This window comes from Camponotus floridanus, unplaced genomic scaffold (genome assembly GCF_003227725.1).
Source record: "Camponotus floridanus strain SB8 unplaced genomic scaffold, Cflo_v7.5 scaffold56, whole genome shotgun sequence".
Classification (NCBI taxonomy): Eukaryota; Metazoa; Arthropoda; class Insecta; order Hymenoptera; family Formicidae; genus Camponotus; species Camponotus floridanus.
Genome location: NW_020229725.1, coordinates 1082063 through 1108297, shown reverse-complemented (window position 1 = coordinate 1108297; position 26235 = coordinate 1082063). Strand labels below are relative to the sequence as shown.

General features: G+C 31.0%; 4 protein-coding genes across 12 annotated transcripts; 3 read left to right on the top strand and 1 right to left on the bottom strand.

Annotated features, from left to right (window-relative positions):
- The first annotated feature begins 155 nt into the window (after positions 1–155).
- Positions 156–1428, top strand: LOC105251850 (cilia- and flagella-associated protein 97). Its single transcript, XM_011258902.3, has 2 exons — positions 156–1105; positions 1244–1428. The coding sequence occupies exons 1-2, from the start codon at positions 362–364 to the stop codon at positions 1325–1327; spliced, it is 828 nt and encodes a 275-aa protein (XP_011257204.1). The 5' UTR covers positions 156–361; the 3' UTR covers positions 1328–1428.
- Positions 1429–1605: 177 nt separating this feature from the next.
- Positions 1606–12500, bottom strand: LOC105251851 (transmembrane protein 131). 4 transcript variants are annotated; one of them, XM_011258903.3, is made up of 23 exons: positions 12236–12500; positions 11293–11357; positions 11049–11077; positions 10268–10351; positions 10083–10206; positions 9767–9880; positions 9536–9682; positions 9301–9464; positions 9025–9211; positions 8809–8917; positions 8463–8722; positions 7943–8359; positions 7673–7861; positions 7354–7582; positions 6831–7203; positions 6537–6752; positions 6288–6427; positions 4815–6085; positions 4229–4556; positions 3489–3907; positions 3208–3406; positions 2717–2886; positions 1606–2632 (listed from the first exon to the last, which is right to left on the bottom strand). In XM_011258903.3, exons 1-23 carry the CDS (start codon positions 12327–12329, stop codon positions 2543–2545), a joined length of 5418 nt encoding a protein of 1805 aa, XP_011257205.1. In that variant the 5' UTR covers positions 12330–12500; the 3' UTR covers positions 1606–2542. The 4 variants fall into 4 exon arrangements, with proteins under 4 accessions (XP_011257205.1, XP_011257206.1, XP_011257207.1 ...); XM_011258904.3 differs by having other exon boundaries at positions 9563–9682; positions 12236–12499; XM_011258905.3 differs by lacking the exon at positions 9536–9682 and having other exon boundaries at positions 12236–12499.
- A 738-nt stretch (positions 12501–13238) lies between these two features.
- Positions 13239–18979, top strand: LOC105251853 (RNA-binding protein 28). Its single transcript, XM_011258909.3, has 11 exons — positions 13239–13427; positions 13508–13641; positions 13860–14028; positions 14125–14390; positions 14490–14839; positions 15005–15401; positions 15507–15675; positions 15860–16077; positions 16174–16323; positions 16411–16782; positions 18801–18979. Exons 1-11 carry the CDS (start codon positions 13409–13411, stop codon positions 18936–18938), a joined length of 2382 nt encoding a protein of 793 aa, XP_011257211.2. The 5' UTR covers positions 13239–13408; the 3' UTR covers positions 18939–18979.
- On the top strand, positions 17313–26207 carry LOC105251852 (probable cytochrome P450 49a1). Of its 6 annotated transcripts, none has more exons than XM_025412744.1 (11): positions 17313–17552; positions 21747–21955; positions 22650–22896; positions 23051–23167; positions 23312–23388; positions 23839–24034; positions 24213–24372; positions 24453–24622; positions 24753–24831; positions 25057–25254; positions 25900–26207. In XM_025412744.1, the coding sequence occupies exons 2-11, from the start codon at positions 21754–21756 to the stop codon at positions 26005–26007; spliced, it is 1554 nt and encodes a 517-aa protein (XP_025268529.1). In that variant the 5' UTR covers positions 17313–17552; positions 21747–21753; the 3' UTR covers positions 26008–26207. The 6 variants fall into 6 exon arrangements, with proteins under 6 accessions (XP_025268529.1, XP_025268528.1, XP_025268527.1 ...); XM_025412743.1 differs by having other exon boundaries at positions 17313–17698; XM_025412742.1 differs by lacking the exon at positions 17313–17552 and adding an exon at positions 19334–19357.
- Positions 26208–26235: the final 28 nt, after the last annotated feature.

Here is a 26235-nt window from a genome sequence, read left to right as displayed (position 1 = left end):
AATAGAATATATCGAATTTTTTTATTCCACAATATTTGTATAAACAAGATACGACAAAAATATCATTAGGGTTGTGTACAAAATGTAAAAAATTTTTTACAAATGCAAATATAGAAAAATACGATATATTTATATAAATGAATGTGAATATAGAGATTTTTTATTCAATATAATATTCTCATAAAACATAAGATACAACGAAAATATCAAGGATCATGTTTTAATAAATACAAAGTAATATATACAACATGTATTTCAATGAAAATATTTGTATATTTCACTTTACCGATCACACTCGAATCGATTTATTGATAGAACTTGAATTGGACATATAAACTCTTTTGTTTGCGGCTTGGTTGACATGGTTACTGTTCAGCTTGAATCACGTGAATCATGTTTTATTTTGCATGAAGATCATCAGCGGACCTCGAATGATCTTCATGTTGCGATGGCAAACCCGAATGAGATAAATTCCATCTGCGAATGTCAATATACTGTCAAAGACGACAGTGCGAATGACATTTTCAACGCTCCTAACATTCATGAGATTGACGAGGAGGACAGCGAGACCGAAGAAACAACAATCTTGGAGCAGCCTAATTCTTCTATTCCAGTCAAAGAGGATGATCTCATTACACAGGAGACCAAGGATGTGTCCGACGACGAATCAGCGTATACAGACGAGTCCTTTTGCTCTGACGAGTCCTGCGACGAGTCCGAAGTCACCAACATCGCGTCAAGATCGCTGAATCCTTCCTCTTTGCACGACATCGCTAATTTTCAACGCAGCCAGAGTTCGAATGAGCAGGATGCAGATGTCAGCGAATCAATCTGGAAGGATGAATCATATTCGATAAATGAACCATCTCGCGCGGCTACAGCGGATAGATTGATCAGATCGAAGAGATGCAGACGGTGGAACATGAGCTTCACTGACGAGGAGATGCGTAAAATCGAACGGGAAAACGAGCTGCTGCTGAGGAAGATTATGGCGCAGCAGAAACCTCGGCACAAGATCCTCGGTGAACGCAGTGTTCAGCCTAGGATCAGTAGTTCCGCGATAAATAGAAAGAAATTGCAGAAGAGGATAGAAGACGACAATATGGTACGTAATTTTGTTTGACATAGATGTGCATATCAAAAACAGAAGTGCAATAGGTATAGCGTTTTTATATATTTCTCTAATTGTAAATAATTTGAGTATAAATTGGTGAGAAACATAATACGAAAACTTTGTTTGCAGTTGCTTCTCAAAAGGATACAACAGGCCAAGTCGTGCGTTTTTGCGAATGCATCGAAAATGGGTTGTAGATTGACATTTTTGTAGACAGCTTTTTTTTATAATTTAAAGAGTTTTATATCATATTTAGAAATCGAATCAATCGCCTCTGCTAATTAATTTGATAAATTAATATTACAACTTTACAGAGAAATAACATGAAGAAATATAAAAAAATATAAATCACATGAAGCAATATATTTTACTATTTTTTAAATATATATGTGAACTGTCAGTGTCATACCGTTTTGTTGAAGAGAAGTTCACGATGTTCTTTTTCGACTTCTGTGAGGAGAAAAATTCTTACTTTTGAAAACATCACAATGTATTTTTTGTGACTTCTTTATTAAAACACAACGATTACCAGTCTTGAAGAATAGGTACACATTTCTTTCATTTCATACTTTGTATACGCAATCTTGTAAAACTTGTCTTGAAAATTTTCTTGAAGGTATACTCTACAAGTCAAGACTATAAAAAATCACAGTTCTCACTCGTCTCGAATAACTTAATTATCACTCGTGGTTAATATACCAAGATCCAGGACTCTCGAGTATCGCGATAGTTCATTCTCTTTTCCATCTTTAGTTCCCCTTACATATGCATACACGGATAATATCGCAAAGAGAAGAGAAAGAGTGTGCTGTAAATCAAGGAGCAAATTATAAATTTCCATATATAAGCCATGTATATAGTTGTTTCTTTAAATTAATACGTGCTGTGATTATAATATGAGAAACTGTATTTCCTTTTTTTCATTTTTTTTATGCAAATTCTGTAATTCCACATGTGCTATTTCCATTTCATTTGTAGTCGATCAATTAATATATATACATCTCTTATAACAAACCAAACAAAAAAAAAAAGAATAATCGATTATCCTGCATGAAGTACACCTCACTCACAGTAATTTAAAGTATCGCATTAGTATGCTTTAAATAATGAAATAAAAAATGAAAAATGTAATATCTAGATTTTGGTTTAAGAAACAATATGAAAATAACTCGTTCGAGAAACTATTCATATCTGTGTGTTACTATCGTACAACAAAATAATAGTAACAATCATATCACAAAGTACGCTCAGCGTAGTTGTAACAAAATATAACAATTTTCAATGCGGCTTTCGAATCCGTATATCACGGTCGTGGCAATTATATTGTCACTGTTGAAACCGTCGTTTACTTTCGATTTTCGCCAAAAAAATCGTGAAATAGAAATACGATATCACAAGATAAAACATTGCTTCGTTCTTTCCATGAGATTAATCCTCGCGTTTCGTTCTCCACGATTCGGTCGATGACGGCGTCCATATTGTGCTGAGCGAACGAAATGGATCAAATCCGGATCGTTCCTGGAATAATTATAAAAAAAAAAAGAAATGTTTTATGAATCATTTCACGTTAGACGTTTTTTAATATTTATTATCATTATTTACCTGCGTATCCGACTCTGATTGTAATGTTTGCGACATCATGGGCGGTGCAGCTGCACCCCAAGGTGCTGCAGCCCACACACCCCCTGTATTGATTCCCCACACGCCACTACGTTCCTCTCCAACCGCTCCTCTCGTATATGGTTCCCAATTCGTATCAACTGTCCAATTATCTACAATGTATTTAATGTACATTTGTTAAAATATTATTGTACATTGTATATACATTTTTTTTAATCATATATTAGACGAATCTCATATATGTTATCTAATATTTTAGACGAATTTTGTCTATATTGGGTGCTTTTCAATAAGCGGTACGAGTCGACAAGCGTCATTTTGTCTTTTTACAACATCCAGTGAATAACAAAAATAGAAAGATGATGCTTGTATGTCGCTAAATGGAAAACATCCATTTTAAACTTAATTTAGATACTTTAAGATGAGAAATATTCTCTCGCATGCATTTTTTTCTAAATAAATCGGTTAAATACCTTTCAAGTCAGACATCACAGATTTCTCCGTTGTCTTCGACGATTCCAATTGAAATCCATTTGTGTCTGCCATCAAATTCATCATAGGAGTAGGATCTTCCCACAATTGACATCGCGTGTCTTCTTCAGGTGTTTCCAGTTCTACTAAAGGCTCGTCGGTTTCTGGAAGATCGTCATATGGCACCAGTTCGCGTTCAAACTGCAAGATTCGATATAATAAATAAGCATTTGAATTTATAATAATATTCAAGAATAAAATTAATTCAAATTGTGATATTTACAGGATGTTCTGTGAAAGTATTGATGAAGTAACTATTTGAATGTTGCAAATCCGGCGGTAAGATTAGAGGTTCCGAATTGAGTGCTTTATCCTTCTCCAATGATGCAATACAAAGAGAGGTCGGTTTTGACATCAAATTATATTCGTTCGATGTTTGCAACAACTCCTGCGTCGACTGTGGTTTAGCATATTGAACATCAGTGCCGAACACCATGGACAGATTTGACGTATTTGTTTGACTCTTGTGATTTAAATTGGAGAACGGCAAAACAATCTCCTGACTTCGGGCTACCACGTCACTGAACTTAGCTCTGTTTTCACCCCAACAGGAGGGCGGAGGCGGCAATGGAGTGGGAATTATTGTTCCTATGCTGCGTGTTATGTCCTCTTTTTGGTTTACGTTTCCGTTTACAGGAGGAGCTATAATAATAAAAAATAAGAATTTTTATAAATTTTTTATACAAGATACATATACAGTTAAAAATCACCATCTAATAAAGAGATACTAGTGTTTTTTTGATTAGTATTTTGACATATTTATATGACTAAATATATTATAAATATCATTTATATGAATTAAAAAGAATAAAAAAAAAGATTGAGCGATTTATAAATTTAACAGATTAATATGGATAATATTTCCTTTTATGTTATTATATTGATTCGAAATTTAACAATTAAAAACAAATATCTATAATAGAGAAATTTTGTTATATGTGACATTACATATGAATAACATACATTTGATGTGCGTTTTATCAGCTACACGACGTTTTTGCACTGTCTTCTCCTTCCGTGGTTGATTCTTATTCTGACGTGGTAACTTCAAGGATGATTCGACGGTACGTAAAGAATGAACATGGTGCTTCGTGCTAGATCTATTAGAGCTCGTCTTCCATCTATTTGGATTATTCTGTCTTTCCTTATCGTAATCATCGTCATCACAGTCACCTTCATAATTATCCTTATAATCTATACATGGCACAGGAGGAATAGACTGAGGTTTGCTTTTCTTAGATATCGGTTTTCTTTGGAGCTTTTCTTGTTTTCCGCATGGTTGATCAAAATTCTGAATAAAAAATAGAAACCTTCATAAATCTCTGTGGAAACAATCTATTTTCACGGAATTAATGTTCCATTTTTGAGACAAAAATTTGATTATGAATATATACATATGTAATTAAATATAATTATGTATAAATTACATTATATAATTATATTTAATTATTTTAATACGCATATAAGATTATTTAGAAAGTAAAATACAATTGAATTAAACTAAAATTTTTTTATAATCCTTTCACAAATCGACATAATTAACACTTACTTTACAAGATGTTGTTTCATCATGAGTCGAACTCTCCGTTGTCGTGGATGAGGTCTCTTCCTCTGAAAGGTGAATGGTTTTTTGAACATTCGTTGATTCGAGCTTTTTCAAAGAAACATTATTGTGATTACTATTATTGTTTGCGATGCTATTTGTTTGTTTATTTCGCTTGTTGTCCGATTTGTTAATCCGATTGTTAATTATTCCCGCATCCACTTGAATCTCATGATCGAATTTTGGCTCTTCCTTGACAGTCGGTTGCGTAGATTGAATTTTTCCTTTTCTGTTCGATGTCGGACTCGACTTCGTAACCATATTAACGGTATACTTTTTTTCTTGAATTAACTGAGTATCCATAAGCGTGTCATTCGTCACACAATTGTCCGATTGGGTCTCTTGAACGTTGTTTTGCTTTTTACTATTATTCTTTTTTTTCGATCCGTATGACGTATTCAGATTAGTAGTGCTATCTACATTAGACGGTTCTTCGCATCGCTTGAAAGACAGCAGATCTTTAGACTCGGTGTCCAATTTGAATCTGCGTTCCTCCTCGGTGGACCAGTCCGGAATCTTTAATCCTTTCTGCGTGTCTTTATCTTTACATTTCTTCACGTTCATCAATGACCAGTCTGGAAAACAAGTTTCATCCTTTTTTGTCTTGCTTTTATCATCATTTGATCCGCTTCTCTCGTTCTTGTTAAGGGTACTGATCTGCGTCGAGTTATGCATCGAAATGTGTGACAGTAGCCTCAAATCTAAGGGCGGTTGTACCGGACTCTCTTTCGAGTAATTGGCTAAGGCTCCCCGTAGTATTCTATCCGCCTCGAAGAACGAAACCGCGAAAACGCTCGCCAATACTATCGACGAGATGCTAATGGCAATCCACCGTATTGCGCGTTCCCACGATGGTCTGGCGAGCACTGGCGCGCACAAATCTAATGAATGCACTGGCAAAATCGCCAATAGATTAAGTATCACCACACCATTTTCGACATTTTCATCTCCGTCTGGTCCTACGCTCGTCAACACCAACAGCTTCCGTTCCACACGCGACAACGTAAAATCTGGCGTGAATGCTATCTCTATTCTTTTAGTGGCGTTCGGATTCAGCTTGAAAGGTGCGCAATCGAGTACCTTGAAACCATAACCCTCGCAACGCCAGTCATTAATGTAGAAGCTGTAAATTTCAATCGGCAATTCCCCCGTATTCCTAGCCGTAAAAGAACGCTTTACAGTGAGAACAGGAGTCGTAGCGTGTTTACTACGGTCTCCTGAAAAAAAAATAAGCATTATAAAATAAAATTTCTTTGTTTCAAAATTATGATTCGTGAGATCAAAATTAACAAAAAATGTGCAATGTAAAAAGCTACTGAGTTTTCAATGGCAAAATTTGCGAAAGTACAATAACAGGATAAGATATTCGTAAATATTATAAAGATCTTTCTTTAGACAAAAATGAGGAAACGTACATACGTTCGCAATCTTTAAAATGTTTATCCACGAGTTCAAACAACAGGGGCGTAGTCGATCCCGGCTTACGATTGCCGAATCGAAATTGCGCGCTCGCACCTCGACCACTCATACGTAAGACTTCTAAAATAGTCATATTATTTCTGGAACAGCAACGTAAAACGAATGTCAATATGTGAGGCAACTGTATTGTATTATTCTTATCCCTTACTAATATTTTTCTCTTTTCCTCTATCTAATGGAAACACTTGCCTAATATATAAAAAACCAGAGGATGCCGAAGCAGAGAAGGGTGTATATGCCACACGAATCATCCTTGTTTCCAAAGGATGTAAATACAAAGGAACCGATTGAGACGCCACCGATATACCCAATTGTTTCTCGAATAGCTCTCGATCGGCCACATTTTCTTCTAACTTGAACTCTTCCGGAACTGTAGACGAACATTCCGTGCAAACAGGCTTAAATCTGCACAAATATTAAAATTTCCATCGATAATTTTCAGTTTAATTCGAAAAAGATTGTCAAATAAACCAAATGATATACTTCGTTGGCAAAGAATGATAAAGACGTGCTCCTTGAGGATAGCTCCAATCCATGACCAGCTGAACTAACAGCGGACTCGCGCTCGGATTGTGTAACTTGATCGTTCTATACGATGTGTTTCCGACTTGCGTCAGTGGGAACATCAGAACGCTTTTATTTTTTATACCGACCAACAGACTCGGCCAGTATGGCTTAATATTCACGTAAAACCGATGACCACGCACTTCGGTTGTATCCAAGCGCATTGTGACGTTTTCCCACGAACCATCCGCGGTAGAGTTGACGAAACGCGTGTGTCGCGTGTTCAACAAGTTCAAGTCGGAGTCGCGAGTGTGCGAGGGAAGGCTCATCGTATTCAACCATTGATTTCCCGCTATAAAATAAAATAAATAAAGTATTATTAATTGTAAAACATCTAAATAGCTAATACAATAATTTCATTGTAAAATAATGATGAAAATCAAAATACGATGATGAGTCTTAAGTTTATAAATTGCAAAAATAATTAATGTATTATGCTTACTGTTGGTATCTACTGATAAACCTAGGTAACAATGTTGCTTGCAAGTCACCAAAGGATCGATCTGTATTGAGCCGACATTATTCTCGCCCTTGGATATGACTGGCATGGTAGCTTCCTCCAATGGGATGTACTTTATTCTGTCGTCCTTGTTTATAGGTGCAATATGCGTCACTTCCATCGGTCTTGAAAATGTGGAGTGCACCTTCACTTGTTGCACACAGATCGATCCCTATCCGGCATTGAGATTATATATAAACTCACAACCGATATCTTGTCAAGGAAAAACTCTGGAAAAATCTGATTGTAGATTGTAACTCACAGGGAAGCAATCGGTAAAAATAAGCTTCTTCAAGGAAATCTTGCCGTGCGCAACCCGCATATACACCGGCAAAGTAAATCGCTCGTACGTCGTTCGCACGAAAACATCGCCGACAATCGTGTCTTCCTCGACCATAGGAGTCTTCACTTTGATCTTAAAAATCGCCAGAAACTCGGGCTTTATGTATTGCTGAGAAAAATAAAAATATTTATTTATCGCAAAAAATCTTATAACTCGAGTAAAATGCAAATTTATCATGTGGAGACTCACGTTTCCAGAATGACTGCATACAGTTATATTTCGAAATTCCTTATCCAACGAATCCGCAGGACCATTTTGACATCCCATCAATTCTAAAACCGCACCCGGCATATTCACACCCCAGCTATGTAGCTCCACATTGACGGGATTTTGGTTTTCTAGCGCGAAAATTGCTTCGTTCTCGGTACCGCTCCCCACAGTACCAAAATTCATCGTTCCCATATCATTTTCCTTTTCACCCGGCATAACTTTTTTCAGTTTCCCATCGTAACTCAACACTGGAACTTCGGTTACGGATACGTTGGAGTGTATCAATATCGATGACTCCATTTTCACGCTATCACCCTTCCGTTCTTTGGCAAGTTGTAAAGAAAATATATTGACCTTTTGCTCGGGTTTTATTACTCTAGGAGTAAAATCTTTTATCTGAAAAATTCACATAGATTTTTTTTTTATATTTCGAGAAATAAAATAACTGAAAGGAAAAAATGCTAAAAACTGAATTAAAAAAGATAAATTAAGTTTTTACCGTAAAAAGCGACTTCGCATTCGAACACATCGTAACATTCGTAATAGCTAATGGTAATTTAAATTTGTTCACCACGCTAAAATTTCGAGCTTGATTAGATTGTGGAGAACAATAATGGGTAATTGATGTGTTTACTTCTAATCCACCCTGCAGCACTTGAGCTACCCATGGAATTGCTAATTTTTGATTAGAGCCACCTGGACCTGTAGCTTTTATTATTAATTTGCCTCTAAAGTGTTGCAGATCCAAACCGGTTTTCCCTAAGAAGATAAATACAGAATTATTTTAATTAGATAATCTCATAAGTCCTTTTTTCTATTACATATTCGATAATGTTGCATCTTACAATCGTAAACCAGCATTCCAATGGCGATTGGTATATCTGTCTCTCCTGGAATTATTGCTGGCTCAAAATGCAATTTTAATGCTTTTGATACAGGTGTATTTATAATATTCTGCGACAAATATTTTGTTTGCTTAATATTTTGAAACATTGAAATTTTCTTTCTAGAAATTGCTTCTACACTCGAAAAAACTTAAATTGTTCGCTCGTACAACTTACCACAACTTTGATTGCTTTTTTCGCAGAATTTTTTAAAGCAATAGGGTGGCGAATAGGCGGCTGTAGTGAACCACCCATACCTAAATTAATTATTCCAGAACTCCCACCCCAATGAAGACCAGCTCCACTTTTGACCTCTACTTCAACTGCTACCACAAGAATCTCAGCAGTATTATTCACTTTAAATCTGCAAAAAATATTTCACATATATTACATATATTACTTATATTAATATATGTATGATATAAATATAGTATTGTATTATGTTTAATCAACCTAACATATGTCGAATGATTTTTTTCCGTGTAAGCATTAAAAGTTAGTCTGATGATAGGCTTCGTTTGATAAGGTAGAATTTCCCATAATTCTCGAGTACCTTCCGGTTCACCCGATGGTAATTCTAATTGAAATTCTCCACCGCTGCTATATACTTCCAGCACCTTTAATTATGTAATAGATGTTTTAAATTATTAAAATGACTATATATATGTATATAAATATGCTTACATACGTAATCAATATAAATATTTCCGCATACTTGTAAAGCTTCCGGATGAGGATTGTGCATATATATAAGAGGTGTAAAAGATGCATTTAATGGTAACTTGACATCGACAGGTCGGAGTCTATAAGGACTACTAACACTTATTCCTTTGACCTGCAGATGTAGAAGCATCTTATTATGCAACACATCGTACACATATGCATAATTGAAACTATGATTGAAATAAGTTTCTCTTACCTGATACTTTAGTGTCCCGTCTAAAGTATGTATAAAAAGGTGCGCATCGATATCACCTTCGTCTCGACCAAGGAAGACAACATTAAATGTTGTATTCCCCAATGGTGGAATTACCTGAGGTAAGCATAACAATTATTAATATTAACTAATTCAATATATATCTATATATTTTTTAAGTTAAAAAATAATTCAAACTCAGAGATCTCAAAAATTATCAGCTTATTTATTATATAAGCATTAAAGTGCACTTTACTTTATAATTTGAATTTATTTTTCATATTCTAATTATAAGAAGTTACCATTAAATCCCGCTTACTTTGCTTTGAAAAAATGATGAATGAAAATGTCGTGTATTTCCAGATATCGATGAAAGATGTATGGTTCTATTGTGATCTTTGTTAAATATGATCACAGTTTCTTGGTGAGGAATACCAAGTTGTCTGGAAAAAAAAGTTTTTTTGATATTAAATCAAGACGCTATATTTTAAGCATATTATTCACCTTTCTTTGAAGTCCAAAATGCTTGGCTCAAAAGAAATATGAGAGAGCAAATCTTCCATTTTATCCTCGTCCGATATAGTATCCCTTAAAAATATAATATAATACAATTAGAAATTAATCATTACATTATTGCATACAATACTTCTAATAGTGGAAATTGAAAATAGGAAAGGTATAAGAAACATTAGCTTCAAGTAAATCAGTCAGATACAATGTTAGTAAAATAAATTAGTTTAGATTAGTTTTTCTTGTGAAATGTGATATAATGAAATAAATGTATATTCCAAATGATTTTGATGATGCATACTTTGTTTTAAGACATAAATTTTTTTAATCAGCACAGTCATAGACATAATAATAAACTTTTAACTTCTTTATAATACATACATATATTTTGCAAAAAAAAGAAGCAAAAAACCATCTATATATTTTTTTCCCTTTTTCATAGATATATAACATGCCTAAGTTAAATTATCTTATCTTTGTTTCACTGATTTTAAAGGTCGCTTAAGCTTAGTAAACGTCGCTTTCATAACTGAAGCAATAGTATGACAATAAGATAACTTCAATGAGTACAAATAGAACGCAGTTAGATACAAATATTTTTTTGCAAAACTTTGAATTGTAAACTCTAGCGGAGAAGCTTGCAAAATTTTTCACAATACATACGCAAAGTTTTTCACGATACACCCTATATGATTAACGTATCAGAGAAAGAAAGATTATAACAAATACCTTTCCTACATCCACTTACCATTATCTTAATGAGTATTATGCTTACCCAGCTCCATGTACTGTATTAGCAAAATCCTATAAATAATAGAATTCTAATATAACACCTTTTGCACTACATATATATCACATTATTTTAAAAAACTAATTAATTATTGACTATGACAATTATTTTATTATTCTTTACAAAGGGATAAGTTTTTTTTTATGACTTTGATTTTGCATTTACATCTTCTCCTTAAATATTCAATACATGATTGTATAATATAATTATACATGACAAGATTACTGACCTTATGCATAGATATTGGCATATTATCCAAAAGATATTGAACATTGTTGTCATCTTGAACAAAGGCTATAAAATATTAAAATATATTGTAATTCAAAGCAGTTTAAATATATGTTACTGAAATAAATATTCATGTTTATAGGTGTATTTTAAAGCATGAAAAGATAAAGTAAAGACAGCAATAATCGACAATATATATAACACACATATAACGAAGTCTAGTTAAACTTTGCTCAAATAAAATTTACATAGAACCTTGCATAAATAAAATATCTACATAAAAAAAAGTGTTAAACACAGCATTTAAAGAAATGTATAAAAATGCGTATAGGAGAGGAAAAGAAATCTATAATTATAATATCAATAATTTATGCTTCACATATATATATATATATATATATATATATATATATATATATATAGAAACGTTTTTTTTTCTATGAAAATTAATCTAGAATTATGGTAAACACGAGTGTTATCTAATTCTTTCGAAGCGCAAACTATGACACGCATATATCGCACCTTGCGTAACATAAACACGTTAGCCGTGACAGGCTGAACGCGAAGAGGTTATATCGTCCTTATCGCAATAATCTCGCGAAAAAATGGAAAAAACACGGACCGCCGAGACGCGCGGCTCGCCGGGACGCGCGTGACAGCGCTTGGCGCGTAAAGCTCGCGCGCAACGTGACCTTCGTCGCGAAGACCGTTCCGCGGGGAGCGTGTACGTAAATCCAGAGGATTTACCATCGCGCTTCTTCGCGAGGGTCGCGTCTCGGTGGCTCGCTTTCGGAATAATCGGCTCTCGGAGCTCGCGACGGTTGTCATCATCGGACAATAAGCGAATCCCTTCGATCAGCATCGAAATAGTTACGGGAAGAGAGAGAGTGAGAGACAAGATGACAGAGAGAAAGAGAGAGAGACAGAGAGACAGAAATGTTCACCATTGTTGTGGCCGTGCAGCGACGGCCGGATTGGCGACGTCGTGTCCAGTAGCGTCAGCAGGAACAGATAATAGAACACCTTTAACTCGGGCATAATAACACCTACGCGGCTGATGCTGCTGCACTGCTGTTACGTCGACTGTTGCTGCTGTTCGCTATTTTGTCTTTAGCAGACATGAGAGTCCGCTTACGGCCATACTTCGGTACTATCGAAGCGCGCGGTATCGATTTCGGTTCGGGCTTCGGGCTCGAGCAGCGCGCGAAGCAGTCGACAGGAGGAGGCGCCGTTGCGCCCCCTTCGAATCGTTTCAAAAAGTTCTTATCATGCTCCAATTTTACATAACCTATTTGTGTCACGTATGTTTTGCTCTGGAATTTTGCTTCACAATAAGCTATTATGTATCATCTTTAACGTTTTAGTAATAATTTAATAATTGTCCAATAATTTAATATAAAGAAAAAAAGTCCAGATGTGCGAGGTAACTCCTAGAATGAATTCTCTCGATAAAAAAGATATGTTTCATTTAAATAAGCTCATAATTAAGTATTACTTTAATCGAACTTTAGTCAATTTAATCAATAATTAATATAGTATTGAAAAAAGAGTATAAGATAAAAATGATAAAGTTCTTCACTTATGAGTCCTCCCTTTTATTTTCTTTTTTCTCTCTTATTTTTCACAAATTCTCAATCTTTTTTGTATTTTTTCAAATATTATTTATTATTAATTATTAATTTGTGATTATATTTTATATAAATTTTATATACGTTCTGTTAAGACTTCTTATCTTTTCTACAAAATAAACTCTAAATTATTGTTCTTTTTCTTTCAAAAAATGAAAAATATTTTTAATTTTTTAATAAGTGGAAACCATATAAAGTTCTTTTAATGTCGATATTAAAGTAATATGTGAAATTTATTGAAAAAAATCTCAAGTATTTTTGAAATTAGAGTGCATTCGAAAATTCTACCCGAGAAGAGTAATTGAATTGAATTGACCAATCAGGATGAAGAAATCTTATTTTGTTCTGATTGGTCAACTACTTCATTCCATGAATAAGATTTACGAATACACTCTCGGCAGTATGAGCACGTGCAACAGTGCGACTGCAACCATAAAGTAAAATAAGCAACGAGGAATTAAAACTAATTTATGTGAATTTATATAAAAAATGGGTAAACCATATTATGGTAAGCATTTCAGTAATATTATTTAAAAGTAATAATTTAGTTCAATTAATATAATTAACATCTGTATTACATATATTTAGGACAAAAAAATAATAAATCTTGGATATATCGACAAAAGATAAAATCAAGGAAGCTTAACGATACGAATAACACAAACAATGCAGATGAAAATGGTCAAAATTCTCGAATAATTGTGAGAAATTTGCCCTTTAAGGTATCTATTTAAATACTTAATTCAATATATACGAGTTATTATTTGATTGATTAAAATTTAATAAATAGCACTGTAGCATATATATGCATACACCTAGCACATACCTTTTAATATAATTTAGTTTTTTATATAGAAATGTTTAGTGTTTTATACTTTTTTATATTTTTTTAGTTTTATATATATATTTAATTTTAAAAGTTATAATTATATTTTGTTAGGTAACAGAAGAGGATATAAAAAAGTTTTATAAGCCATTTGGTGAAATTACAGAAATAAATCTTCTAAAGCGTCCAGATGGAAATTTAGTTGGATGCGGTTTTATACGATTTAAACATATGGAAGATGCTTCAAAAGCAATATTTAATACCAATAAAAAGGAGTTTCTTGGTTAGGATTAATTTGCAGAATTGAGTTTTAATTTCTTTTCAAAATATTTGATTTTGTATATATTTATAGGAAGCATAATTTTGTATATATTTATAGGAAGAACTATAAGTTGTAATTGGGCTATATCAAAATCTAAATTTAGAGAGAAACTTGAGAAAGATCTTTCTGGAAATCAAGAAGTTGATAAAAATGAAAAACAACTTTCTCAAGATGCTCAAAAAGAAGAGAATGAAAATAACATACAAAAGAAGAAATTCACAAAAGAGAAAGATAATTTGAACAAGCTGAAAAAAAGAAAGCTTCAGAAAATGAAGAAACAGAAAAAACGAGCTAGAATTGTAATACGAAATTTATCTTTCCAGGTTTGTTTTATATATACATAGTCAAGGAACATATATGTATGTGTATGTTTTAAATACTGTTATTTCAATAGTATTTTTTTAACAAATATTTTTCTTTAGGCTACAGAGGACAATTTAAAAGAATTTTTTTCTCAATATGGTGAAATAGATGAAATAAAGATTTTAACCAAACCTGACGGTAAACAAACCGGAGTTGCGTTTGTACAATTTAATGTTGTACAAAATGCTGCAAAAGCTATACATCACGCAAATATGCAATCTCTTTTAAACAGGCCTATGATAGTTGATTGGGCTGTTCCTAAGAATAAATTTTCTGAAAATAATGTAGATGTAAAACCTGAAATCAAAACTGAATCTACTGATGAAAATAAAGTACATGATACTTCAGAAATAACAGTAATTGATAATAGTGAGGATGAGAATAGTGAAGTGGATGCTGAATCAAACAGGTACTTAAAAACTCAAATTGTGTGTGTATCGATAGATTCAATTTATATATTTTTTAGAATTTTATTATTTTATTATAATATTTTTCTAAATAATTTATTTCTCACATTTTTTCCATCATTTTATCTTTCTCTTTCTATATAATTAATATTTTTATAATTTCATAGTAAGGACGTCTCAATGAAGAGTATACAAGAGGACATTGAATCTGAGGAAGAAGACACAGAAATTAAGCATGAAGTAGAAGATACTGATAACGAAAATGATAATGATAATGATAGTGATGATGATAGTGATGATGATGACATCAATATTACTATTGATCAGTCCGTCATTAAAACAGAAGAGGAAAGTGAAAAGAATTGTTTTAATGCAAAACATCCACGACAAATATCTAATGATGTTAGTGAAGGAAGAACAGTTTTTCTAAAAAATGTACCATTTTCTGTTAAGAATGATGAACTTAAAAGTTTTATGGAACAATTTGGACCCATTTATTATGCTCTTGTATGCATTGATCCTTTGACTGAATATTCCAAAGGCACTGCATTTGTTAAGTTTAGAGTAAGATTCACTAATTTAATTTATCTATATGTACAAATGTTAAATTTTATAAAAATTCCATTTTATTTTTTAATAGCATGATTACATGAAAAATCTTTATTGTAGAACATTGAAGATGCTGAAAAGTGTTTATCAGCTGGAACTGAGTTACGTTTACGTGATCAAATAATTGAAGCACATAGAGCATTACACAAAAACGAAGTAGGAAATAAAACGAATTTGAAGAAACAAAAGACTAAAGATTCCAGAAATTTATACCTTGTGAAAGAAGGAGGTAATAATGCTTATGTTCTATGTTATATAAGACAAATATTATATATATTATATATATTATATTATATATATATAAGTTATATAAGACAAATATTATAAATATTATATATATTATATTATATATATTATAAAAAATTATATATTATATACAAAAAAATATTAGCACATCTATTGTTAATTTCTAGTTGTGTTGGCTGGAAGTCCAGCCGCGGTAGAAGTATCGATGTCCGATATGGAACAACGTCTGAAATTAGAACAATGGAAATCGCAAATGTTACGTAACTTGAACATGTTCATATCAAGAGTGCGACTCGCTGTTCACAATCTACCGTCCAATCTTGATGATGCAGAACTTAGACAATTATTTAAAAATCATAGCGGACCTAAAGCTATTATTAGAGAGGTAATTAAATTAGAAATTATTTAGATAATATAAACATTATATTTAAAGAGGTAAAAAAATTGTGTAAGCAATAAATTTAATGAGAATATCTTTAAGGCCCGAATTATGCGTGATTTGAAAAATGTTGATGCAACTGGAAAAGGAAAATCAAAAGAATATGGTTTTGTTACATTTACAAGTCATGAGGATGCGCTTAAAGCTTTGAGAAGTATAAATAATAATCCAAATATATTTTCCAAACACAAAGTAAGAAATTATAAATTTATTGCGATTAATGTTAATTATATTTATTTCATAAATTTTTATCAAAAATTTTTTAATAATGACATATAGAGACCTATAGTCGGATTCTCGATAGAAAACCGTATTTTGGTAAACGCAAAGGAAAGAAGAATTCAGAAAAGTCGCGATCGCAATCCCTTGTGGTCTGGAAATAAAAATAAGAGGAAAAGCGAAGACAAGGAAGAAACATCAATCAAACGAGTTAAAGTCAGAAAAGTAGTTGAAGACGAATTGAATGAAAAATCATATACTGGTATTACTGGTAAATTAGGTCAAGACAAATTAAGATCAAATTTCAAACTTAAGTCACAAGCTGACTTGCATATGCGGACTATGAAAAAGCAGAAGAAATTAACTAAAACAATTAAACAATTGGAAGTTGTGAAAAAGGCGAAAACAAAGAAAATGCAAGACAATATGCCAGTAAGATATATGCTTTCTTCTATATAGATATATGATTTCTTCTATATTTTATATATACTAGCCATTTATTCGACGGTTCTGGCTTGAAAGCGGCAACTAGAGACAGAAAGAAAAGGGTCGGTTGTCGATTTCAGGCAAGTCATTTAATGTTAACTCGTGTCTTCTAGAAATTGATGCTTTCTTCGGATACGAGGCAGTTGTTTTGTCGATACAACACAATTGTGTTGCGTATATATATAATGACACTATTATTTAGAATCTTGACTTAAAAAATTTTAAAACAATTTAATTTAAACAATTTAAACTCTGAAAAACTTGGCAGCGCGTGACTATATTATTATACTTGCCATATCTATTTTTATATATTTTATATTATTTTTTTAATATTTATTATTTCATTTTTATAATTAAATAATATGATACTATGTTTATAATACTTAATAATAATAGATACTTGAGAATTGTAAAAAAATAATATTTAAAATTGTTATGCGCGATATATATATTCTAATAATAGTATAATAATTGCTACTGGAACGCAAATCGTAAATATCTTGTCCTTCATAATTAGAAAATTCCGGGATTGGAAAGGTTAACAAGCTTGCTTGATTTATAGAAAAATGAGATCAATGTCATCGATTAGCATTTGAAAGGAAAGATTGTTGGGAGTCGATTGATGTTTCGCGAGTTATGTCAACGTAGTCATTGTCGAAGATTTTATCGAATACTGGCAGTACTTCTGTGTTTCTAGAAATTGAACAAATCGATAAGTAAATTCAGCTGTTTATTTTATTTATTTAGTTATTAGTTTATTCGATGCAAACGAAATTATGAATTACGAAATCTTGGCTAACAAAGTGATCGTTTCGTCAGAAAGCAAAAATTTGTAGCAACACGCGTATCGATATGTGAAAAGGTGTGTGTGTGTATGTGTGTGTATGATTGTACACGCATATATATATATATTTCTTACTTTTCTTTTATGTAATTAAATTTTCCCGGATAATCCCATTTACCGAGTCGTTGTTGTTCGTGTAATCGAGATAATCAATGGATACGCATGTGTTATACGCAGCGCGAAAATAAACGGTGGAAAACTAGCTTGATCTAATTCAAGAATGTCCATTTATACGTTTGTCTACCATCTGCCGTCACGATTCGTGTGACAGATGAATTTTACATTAATAGAAACATTCGCGCGAGAAATATTTGTCTATTAATAATAATGTAGAGAATTTCTGAGTGACGGAGCATATTTAAAATTTTCTCTTGTAATATTTCGTATATTACTATATAAATATATAATATATATATCACGTACATTTTCAGCAAAGTGTGATATTTCTTGATTATCGAGATCACTCTTTTGCAAATATTTATCTGATATCATTTTTATTCGATTTTTCGAAAATACGCGATAATTTATTACGTATCTGATATACGTGAATATTGTCACGTTAACTGTACATAATTTAAGCGGTTTGTAAGATAAAACATCTCCAAGGAGAGAGGCTGTGATAAAGAGTTAAATTGCTTGAAAGAATTGATTTCTTTATTGTTATATTAAGGTTTTCCAATCAACTGATAAAAATAACAATAAGTGATTCGATGCAAAGTTTGCGAATTTTAATTAACTAGACAACGCAAAGTGCGCGCTTCGCGCGCGCCATTTATTCCCTTTTATTATATATACATTTCTCACTGTCTCACACAAGCTCAAAATCAAAATTTATTATAATCGCAAATGACAACTGCTCACAACATGAATTGAACGCAATAAAAGAACCAATCGGCATCGCGGAAAAACGGCAACAATTCAAGCGTCACATGCCTTTTTTCATATAGGATAGGATAGGATAGGATAGGATTTGATTTACATATTTTATTATATGCATTGTACTTTGCTCGCATGCACGCACGCATTTTTAAATATTTTATTTTTTGAACTTTATTTGTTTAACTTTTTTTTACATAGAGTGTAATATTTTTTATTTAATATATGTCTCATCTTTTTACAGGCGACAAAGCAAGTAAAGAAATTTGACACAGATACGAACGATACAAATTTTAATATGCTTCTAAATAATTATAGAAACAAATTGAAAGATATTAATCTTAAAAAATCGAAGTGGTACGAATCCTCAAATGGATCTTAAAATGTATTAAAGTGAAAAGAATCATAATAATATATGTATTTAAGTATACATAATATTTGTAATGTATGTAACGAATTAAAAGAATCATTTAACATAATTAAAAATTTTAAAAATTAAAAAAAATTTCCTTTAATCATTAATTAAGCTTTTACATTTCAATTTCTCTATGTCATATTGAATTATTTCATTCATAGTAAAACAACTATGAAACATACATGCATCCTATTCTTTCTCTTTTTAATGCCATGTCTTTTGTGCCTCTATTCATAAATACTTCCCCTTCTTAAAATTTCATTCGTTCTCCCACTCATGAGTAGTTTTCTTTCAAACTACCTTCAATAAAGTATACTTTAACGCTAAGCAAAGCAACGTGACTTCAGTTAGATTGTGATTTTTTTCATGTATACAACGTATCCTAGGTAAGATCTTCAAAAATTGAACCTATGCAAATTAAATTTTGACCTGTACCTCACTGTCCTTAACATTAATTACTTAAATCAAAATTTGTTTTAATCTATGATTTATTTGTTATTAAAAATATTTACATTTTATTAATATTTTTTGTTAATTAGGATAGAATTATTAGTATTTCTTATTGGTTGAATGGAAGAAAAATTTAGATTGAAGAGCAAAAAATTATTTAGAAAAAAAGGTTCATTTCGTTAACTTTTTGATCGTAGTTATATATTTAATTAATTATGTAATTAATATATTTTTTTTGTTATATATTTAATAAATTTTATTTTTTTGTGTTGAATTTTTAATTTAAATTTTTGAGATCGAGTTTTTAGTAGTTTTTATTTTTTTTACTGATTTTCTAATTATCTTTATTTTTTTATTTTTTACAAATTAGTAAGAACTTAATTATTAGAATGTTATTTTATAAAAAGTTAAAACTTTCATTATTTTATTTTGTATTTTATAAAATTATTGCATCACATTATCTTATTTCATTGAAATATTGCATGCATGTGCAAACATAATTCTATCTTTATATATTTTATATAAAAAATATATGTATATATATTACATATACTTGATACAATATATATATATATATATGTATCATATATTTTTTATATTCCTTTTCTCATGTAATATATAATTTTAATTATATTGTAATTATGCAAACACCGACATTGTTGTTTTCGTTTCTGTTGCATTCTTATTATTATGCTGATACAAATGTGTGTTCATGATATGCATTATTAAACGGCGCCTAAATTGTAATAGCGACGATCTATGGGAAAGTTGTGACAATTTACGGTGCAACGAATGCATCGCAAGAATGAATTGAGAATTTCACAATTACTGATTTATTGACATCGCGATTTCTCTCGAAGAAAATTGCCCGATTATTTTCCTATTTTATTATTTCTATTTAGCATATGTGTCAAAATAATATTCACATATGTTTTGGCAAGAATTAGACTTTATCTAGAAAATATTTGATATATTTTTTATTGATATTTTATACATATTTATTAAAACGCAACTATTTTTTAAAACTATTTTTCTCATTACTAATCTGTTTCTTATTTCTAATTATATCTATTTCTAATTAATATAAATTATAAATTAATAACTATCGTCATATTTTTAATATTAATAAATTATATTAATTTGTTCACTTTTTACATTTGCATCAAAATTTATATTTTAAATATTTTAATATTTAAAAATATAATTTATTTGCATTCAAAATTTGTTTCGTAAGCTTTTTGTAAAATTAATTTTAGAGTTTAAATTAAAAAAAGAAATAAATTCTCTAACAATTAGTACATCTCCGATAATATTATTGTTTCATGTAAATAATTCGTCTCCCTAAAAATATTTTATATCATATATTTTGTATATGTATTTACATGAATGGCAATGTATGTTATTCATATTATATAAATGTATAAATGTTTATTTCTTGATAATTAAGGGGATATTAAAATTAAAATACAAAATACGTGCAGAAGTCTTAGAAAGTACAGTATATTTTCGATGAATTTAGGTATTCAAAGTGATACTTTTTATCTTAACTATATTTCTTTTCCTATATATGTCTAGTTTTAATTGAATGATTATCTATTCACTTTTATGAAAATACATGAAAAATTTAGCGCTTTCTACACTTGGAGATATTCCAACAATGATTCGGAGACATTTCCGCATAAAGATTGTGGCATTATATCATACTGTTGTGTCACCTATTACAATCACCATGCATAGAGAATCGCTTTTCTATTGCGTTAAATTTGCATGCAAATTTCACATACATTCTTTGTCTATGAGAGTGTCGTACAAAGAATGTGTTCCGATGTAAATAACTTTCCTTTGTATATCATACAATCATACAACAAATACTGTTCAATTCCTGCTGTTAATTTGTAGGTAGATTTTATTGGAAAGCTCTGCTTGATTTTTGTTGCCAATCTGTCAGCAAGTTATGTCAACAAACTCTACTCGATTTCTTCCGCCAATTTGCTGTCTAATTATGTTAACAGATTTTGTCGGGAGAATATAAGCTGAATGAGGACGCAGTTGATGTCAGTCTGCTGACATGTTTTGATCATATCTGCTGTCAGTCTGCTGACATACTGCCAGCATTCTACTTACAGAGTTTAGTGTGGCCGCAAAATTTTAGTAAAAGATAAAAAGTAAAATTTTAGTAAAATAAAATATTTCTTTTGAACTCTGATAACTTTGACCAGCTAAAGTAGATAGTACAGTAATTAGAGTTTTGATTGTATGCAACAAATATTAGTTTAGGCGAAAATAGATATTTTATAAAGATGGAATTATATTTTTATTACATAGTTTACAAATGGCTACATTGAGACAATACATGAAGGAATTGTTACGACGATTCGTCAGATTTGAAATGAAGAGTGACAGAGTAACATTAGATACATTGGCCGTGAATGTTGGAGAACAAGATTTATTATCACATCGCTCATACTCGGACATTCCAGGACCTAAGCCGATCCCTTTGTTGGGTAACACCTGGCGATTTCTGCCTTACATAGGTATACTTGAGTTAATTGAGTAATTTTTTCCAAGCAAATAGCAAGTCACATTTCCGGCTATTCTTGCTACAGAGTTTATTACACTGCTGATATTATGATATCTATTCATCTTTTTAAGCTTTCCTATTTTGATTGTAAATTTTCTTCCTTTTCATATAATTATACATATTTAATACATATTTAACCAACGAAAAGACAAGATTGTTTTTTAGTTTAATTAATTTATATTTACATTTTAATTAACTGATTTGCTCTCCATTTTAGTAAATTTTGAGATCTGTAAATATTGGTTTACTTGCGAAATATTAGTAGAATCGATCGCTCAATGAATCTTTGTAAATATGATTGACTTTGCATAATGAACATATTTAATTGGCAAACATTTTAATTTGAAATTTTAAGTGTATAAATAATAAAAATCAAATATTAAAAAACTCTCTCATGCGTATATAGACAAATACACTCATTATTTGTATAATATTTATATAATTACGAGAAAAAAATTTCTACAAAATGAAAATAATTTTTCTATGTTTATTAATTAAATTTGCGCAAGCTGATGTGTCTGTGATAAAATAGGTGTCGCTTGCAATTAGTAATACGCTGTTAAGATTTTTAGAATAAAAGATATAAAATTAAGATAAAAAAATTAATACTCTTGAATCAGAAAATTTAATTAAAAAATCATTTTCAGGAAACTTCGATATACGAGCAGTAGACAAATTGTCAAAGAGATTACATGATCAATATGGGGACATCGTGAAAATAGAAGGACTCTTGGGCAGACCGGATATGGTATTTGTGTACGATGCGAATGAAATCGAGCGCATCTTTCGACGAGAAGAAAAAATGCCTCATCGACCTTCAATGCCATCGCTCGATTATTACAAACATGTATTGCGAAAAGATTTTTTTCAAGACAACCCCGGTGTCATTGCCGTGTAAGCTATATTAGATTTCAATTTTATACTTGACATCATTCCAATACTCGAGAAGAAACACTTGAAGTTTTTCATTCGATAGATGGAGAAATGATGATCACACTCTATTATAATATTTTGATTTTAATTCTCCTTTTCTTTCTACATGTTACAGTCACGGTGACAGCTGGTACAAATTCCGGAGCAAGGTTCAGCAAGTGATGCTGCAGCCGCAAACCGCAAGAAGATATATCGGCGCGATCGAAGAAGCAAGCGAGGCATTCCTTCACAGGTTCGCCGATTTTGTTCAAATATCATTCTAAACAATGTTTTATTTTATCGAGCCATCTTGCTTAACGCTAACTATTTATTTGCGGATACACTTGCTTAATCTTATGTCACTAGAAAAATATTCATTCTCATCTTCTTTTCATAGAATAGCAAGAATACGAGATGAGAAACACGAGGTACCTAATGATTTTCTCAACGAGATGCATAAGTGGTCCTTAGAATGTAAGTGCAACGAGATAGACAAGACTTCAAGAATTTTTCATGACTCTCGCATAAATATTGAATCATTCGAAGAATTTCTGTATGAAAAGATTTCTCTTTCTCTAAAGGACTTGAAAAGAAAATTTTGTGAAGATGGTATCTTTGAATTGTATAATAAAATTTTAATTATCAAGATCAAATATAATTCATTAAAGATGTATCTATATAAATTCATTTTTTCTGCATTTTTCTGCATTTTTCTGCATTTTTCTGCATTTTTTAAAAATTATTCTTTTGCATGTCTTTAAAAAGAATCGATATTAATCTTTGGAGTAATTTAATAATTTTTTTACCTAATTTAATAATTTAATAATTTTTTATTAAACAACAAAGAATGATTTATATAAGATATTTAATATATGTGCAAAAAAGTGCAATATAAATAAATGTAATAAATAATTTTGTTGTTAGCAATTGCACGAGTCGCGTTGGACGTGCGTTTAGGTTGCTTAGACGACGATGCGGATGCGGAAACGCAAAGACTCATAGATGCATTGATCACGTTTTTCAAAAACGTGCCGGTGCTCGAATTAAAGATACCTTTTTGGAAAATTTTCAATACACCCACGTGGCAACAATATATAAATGCTTTGGACACTATTGTGAGGTAAAAAATAATAAGCGAGATATATAATCTTTTCTTTCAAAGAAATTCTTAATTATATCGATTTATATCGATTATTGTTTTAAAGAAAATATATAAATTAATGTAATATAAATAATATAAAAAGTACATATATTTATTTTCCTATTATTTATATAAATTATTTTGTTATATATTTTAGTACAATATCGAAATATACAGCTGCCGCTTTATCGAGAGCCAAGAACAACATGGATTTGGATAAAGAATTGTCTCTTTTGGAAAGAGTTCTAGCTCTCGAGGGTAATACAAAAATAGCTTCTATTCTCGCTTTAGATTTATTCTTGGTTGGCGTTGATACGGTAAATATTTTGTTATACTTTATAACTTTCTATATTTAAATAATTCACATATGAGTTTTCAATTCTGGAATTATTTACAGACTTCGACTTCAGTGGCCTCGGTGCTTTATCAGTTAGCATTACATCCAGAAAAACAAATGTTGGCATATGAAGAAATCTGTAATGTCCTACCGCAAACAGACGTACCTCTCGAAGCGATAAATATCGATAATTTAAAATACTTAAGAGCGTGCATTAAAGAAACTCTAAGGTTCGTTGAGATTAAATAGATACGCTTTCTTAAAGATTTCTCGTTTTGCAATAAAATTAATACTGCAACTCATATTCCCTCAATTATAAGTATCATCACGTTGTGATTTATGTCTTTTATTTTTAATTAGAATGTACCCAACTGTCATAGGCAACGGGAGAAGTACAACTTCGGATACTATAATTGGCGGTTATCACGTGCCGAAAGGAGTAAGAAGAGAAGATAATTTTAAATTTAAATTTGACAGCATGTAATGCAATACAATTGTCTGTTAATGAGACAATACGAAATCGAATATTAATTATATATAATCAAATTATTTGAGATTTTAAAAATTTTATTTAAATCTTTCAGTTGTAATTAAAACAATTTTGCAGTCACAGATAATAGGAGAAAACAGATACAAATTTTTTGTGAATGTTAATTGTTCTCAGGTGCATGTGGTATTTCAACACTATGTCATTAGCAACATGGAGAAATACTTTCCGCGCTGTCATGAGTTTCTTCCGGAACGATGGTTGCGTGAAGATGAAATCCATCATAGATTCGCATCTCTTCCTTTCGGTTATGGCAGGCGCATGTGTCTTGGGCGACGATTTGCCGAGCTCGAAATGATTATTGTTATTAGCAAGGTGAGAAATGATCTCTGATTGTCGAAGGTATGTCAAGTCGCGAAAAAAGGCTTCGTGCACTTTCACTAATTTAGGTCACTGGCTTACTTTCCTACCGATATAAGTACCGATATAAGTTTGGGAACAGTAGTTTGTAGAGTAGTTTGTAGAGTATATATTGCAATATGATTTTAATAATTTTATCGATAGATTCCCTGATATATGTATAACTTTGAAATTAATTTTTTCTTATATAATTAATGATGAAAAATTGCAACACACGAATTAATTATTATTTCTATCAATTTTAAATGATGAAAATTAATTTTATCTTATCTTATATAAATATTTCTTTAATTGTATATGATTATTATTTTTATATTTACGATGATGGTATTACGCAGAGCGAGAATAATTACATGAAAATTGTTTGATATGGCACAAGACCGTTACAACATAACGTAATTTTACTAATTACGTTTTAGCGTCTTAAAAATGAACATGTATTACGTCAGAGTATGTAATTTTACGGTAGTTAAAGAAGATAATTTTTATTATCATATTTATATGTGTATAGTTTGTCCCGCAAAACATTTTATTTCATGAATATAACCGTTAATTTTTATTATATTATTGAAAAAATATATTTTTCTCTCTTTATTTCAGATTTTGCAATGTTATAAAGTGGAATATCACTATGAGAAATTGGAATATTACATCAATCCAATGTACACCCCAAAAGGACCGTTAAAGTTGAGATTTATCGAAAGATAGATTTTTGTGGAAGTAGTTAAAAATATTGACATTTTTATAAACTTTGTTTCATAAATATATGTAATTATTATGTATCACCAGTATATACGAAGAAATTTCTAAAATGCATTTTACACACAAAGAAATAATTCCAGAAAGAAATTGTTAATGTAATTCGACATTGTGCATTTTCTGACGACAAATATAAATCTTGAAATTTACATACCATTTACATACCATTTAAATATC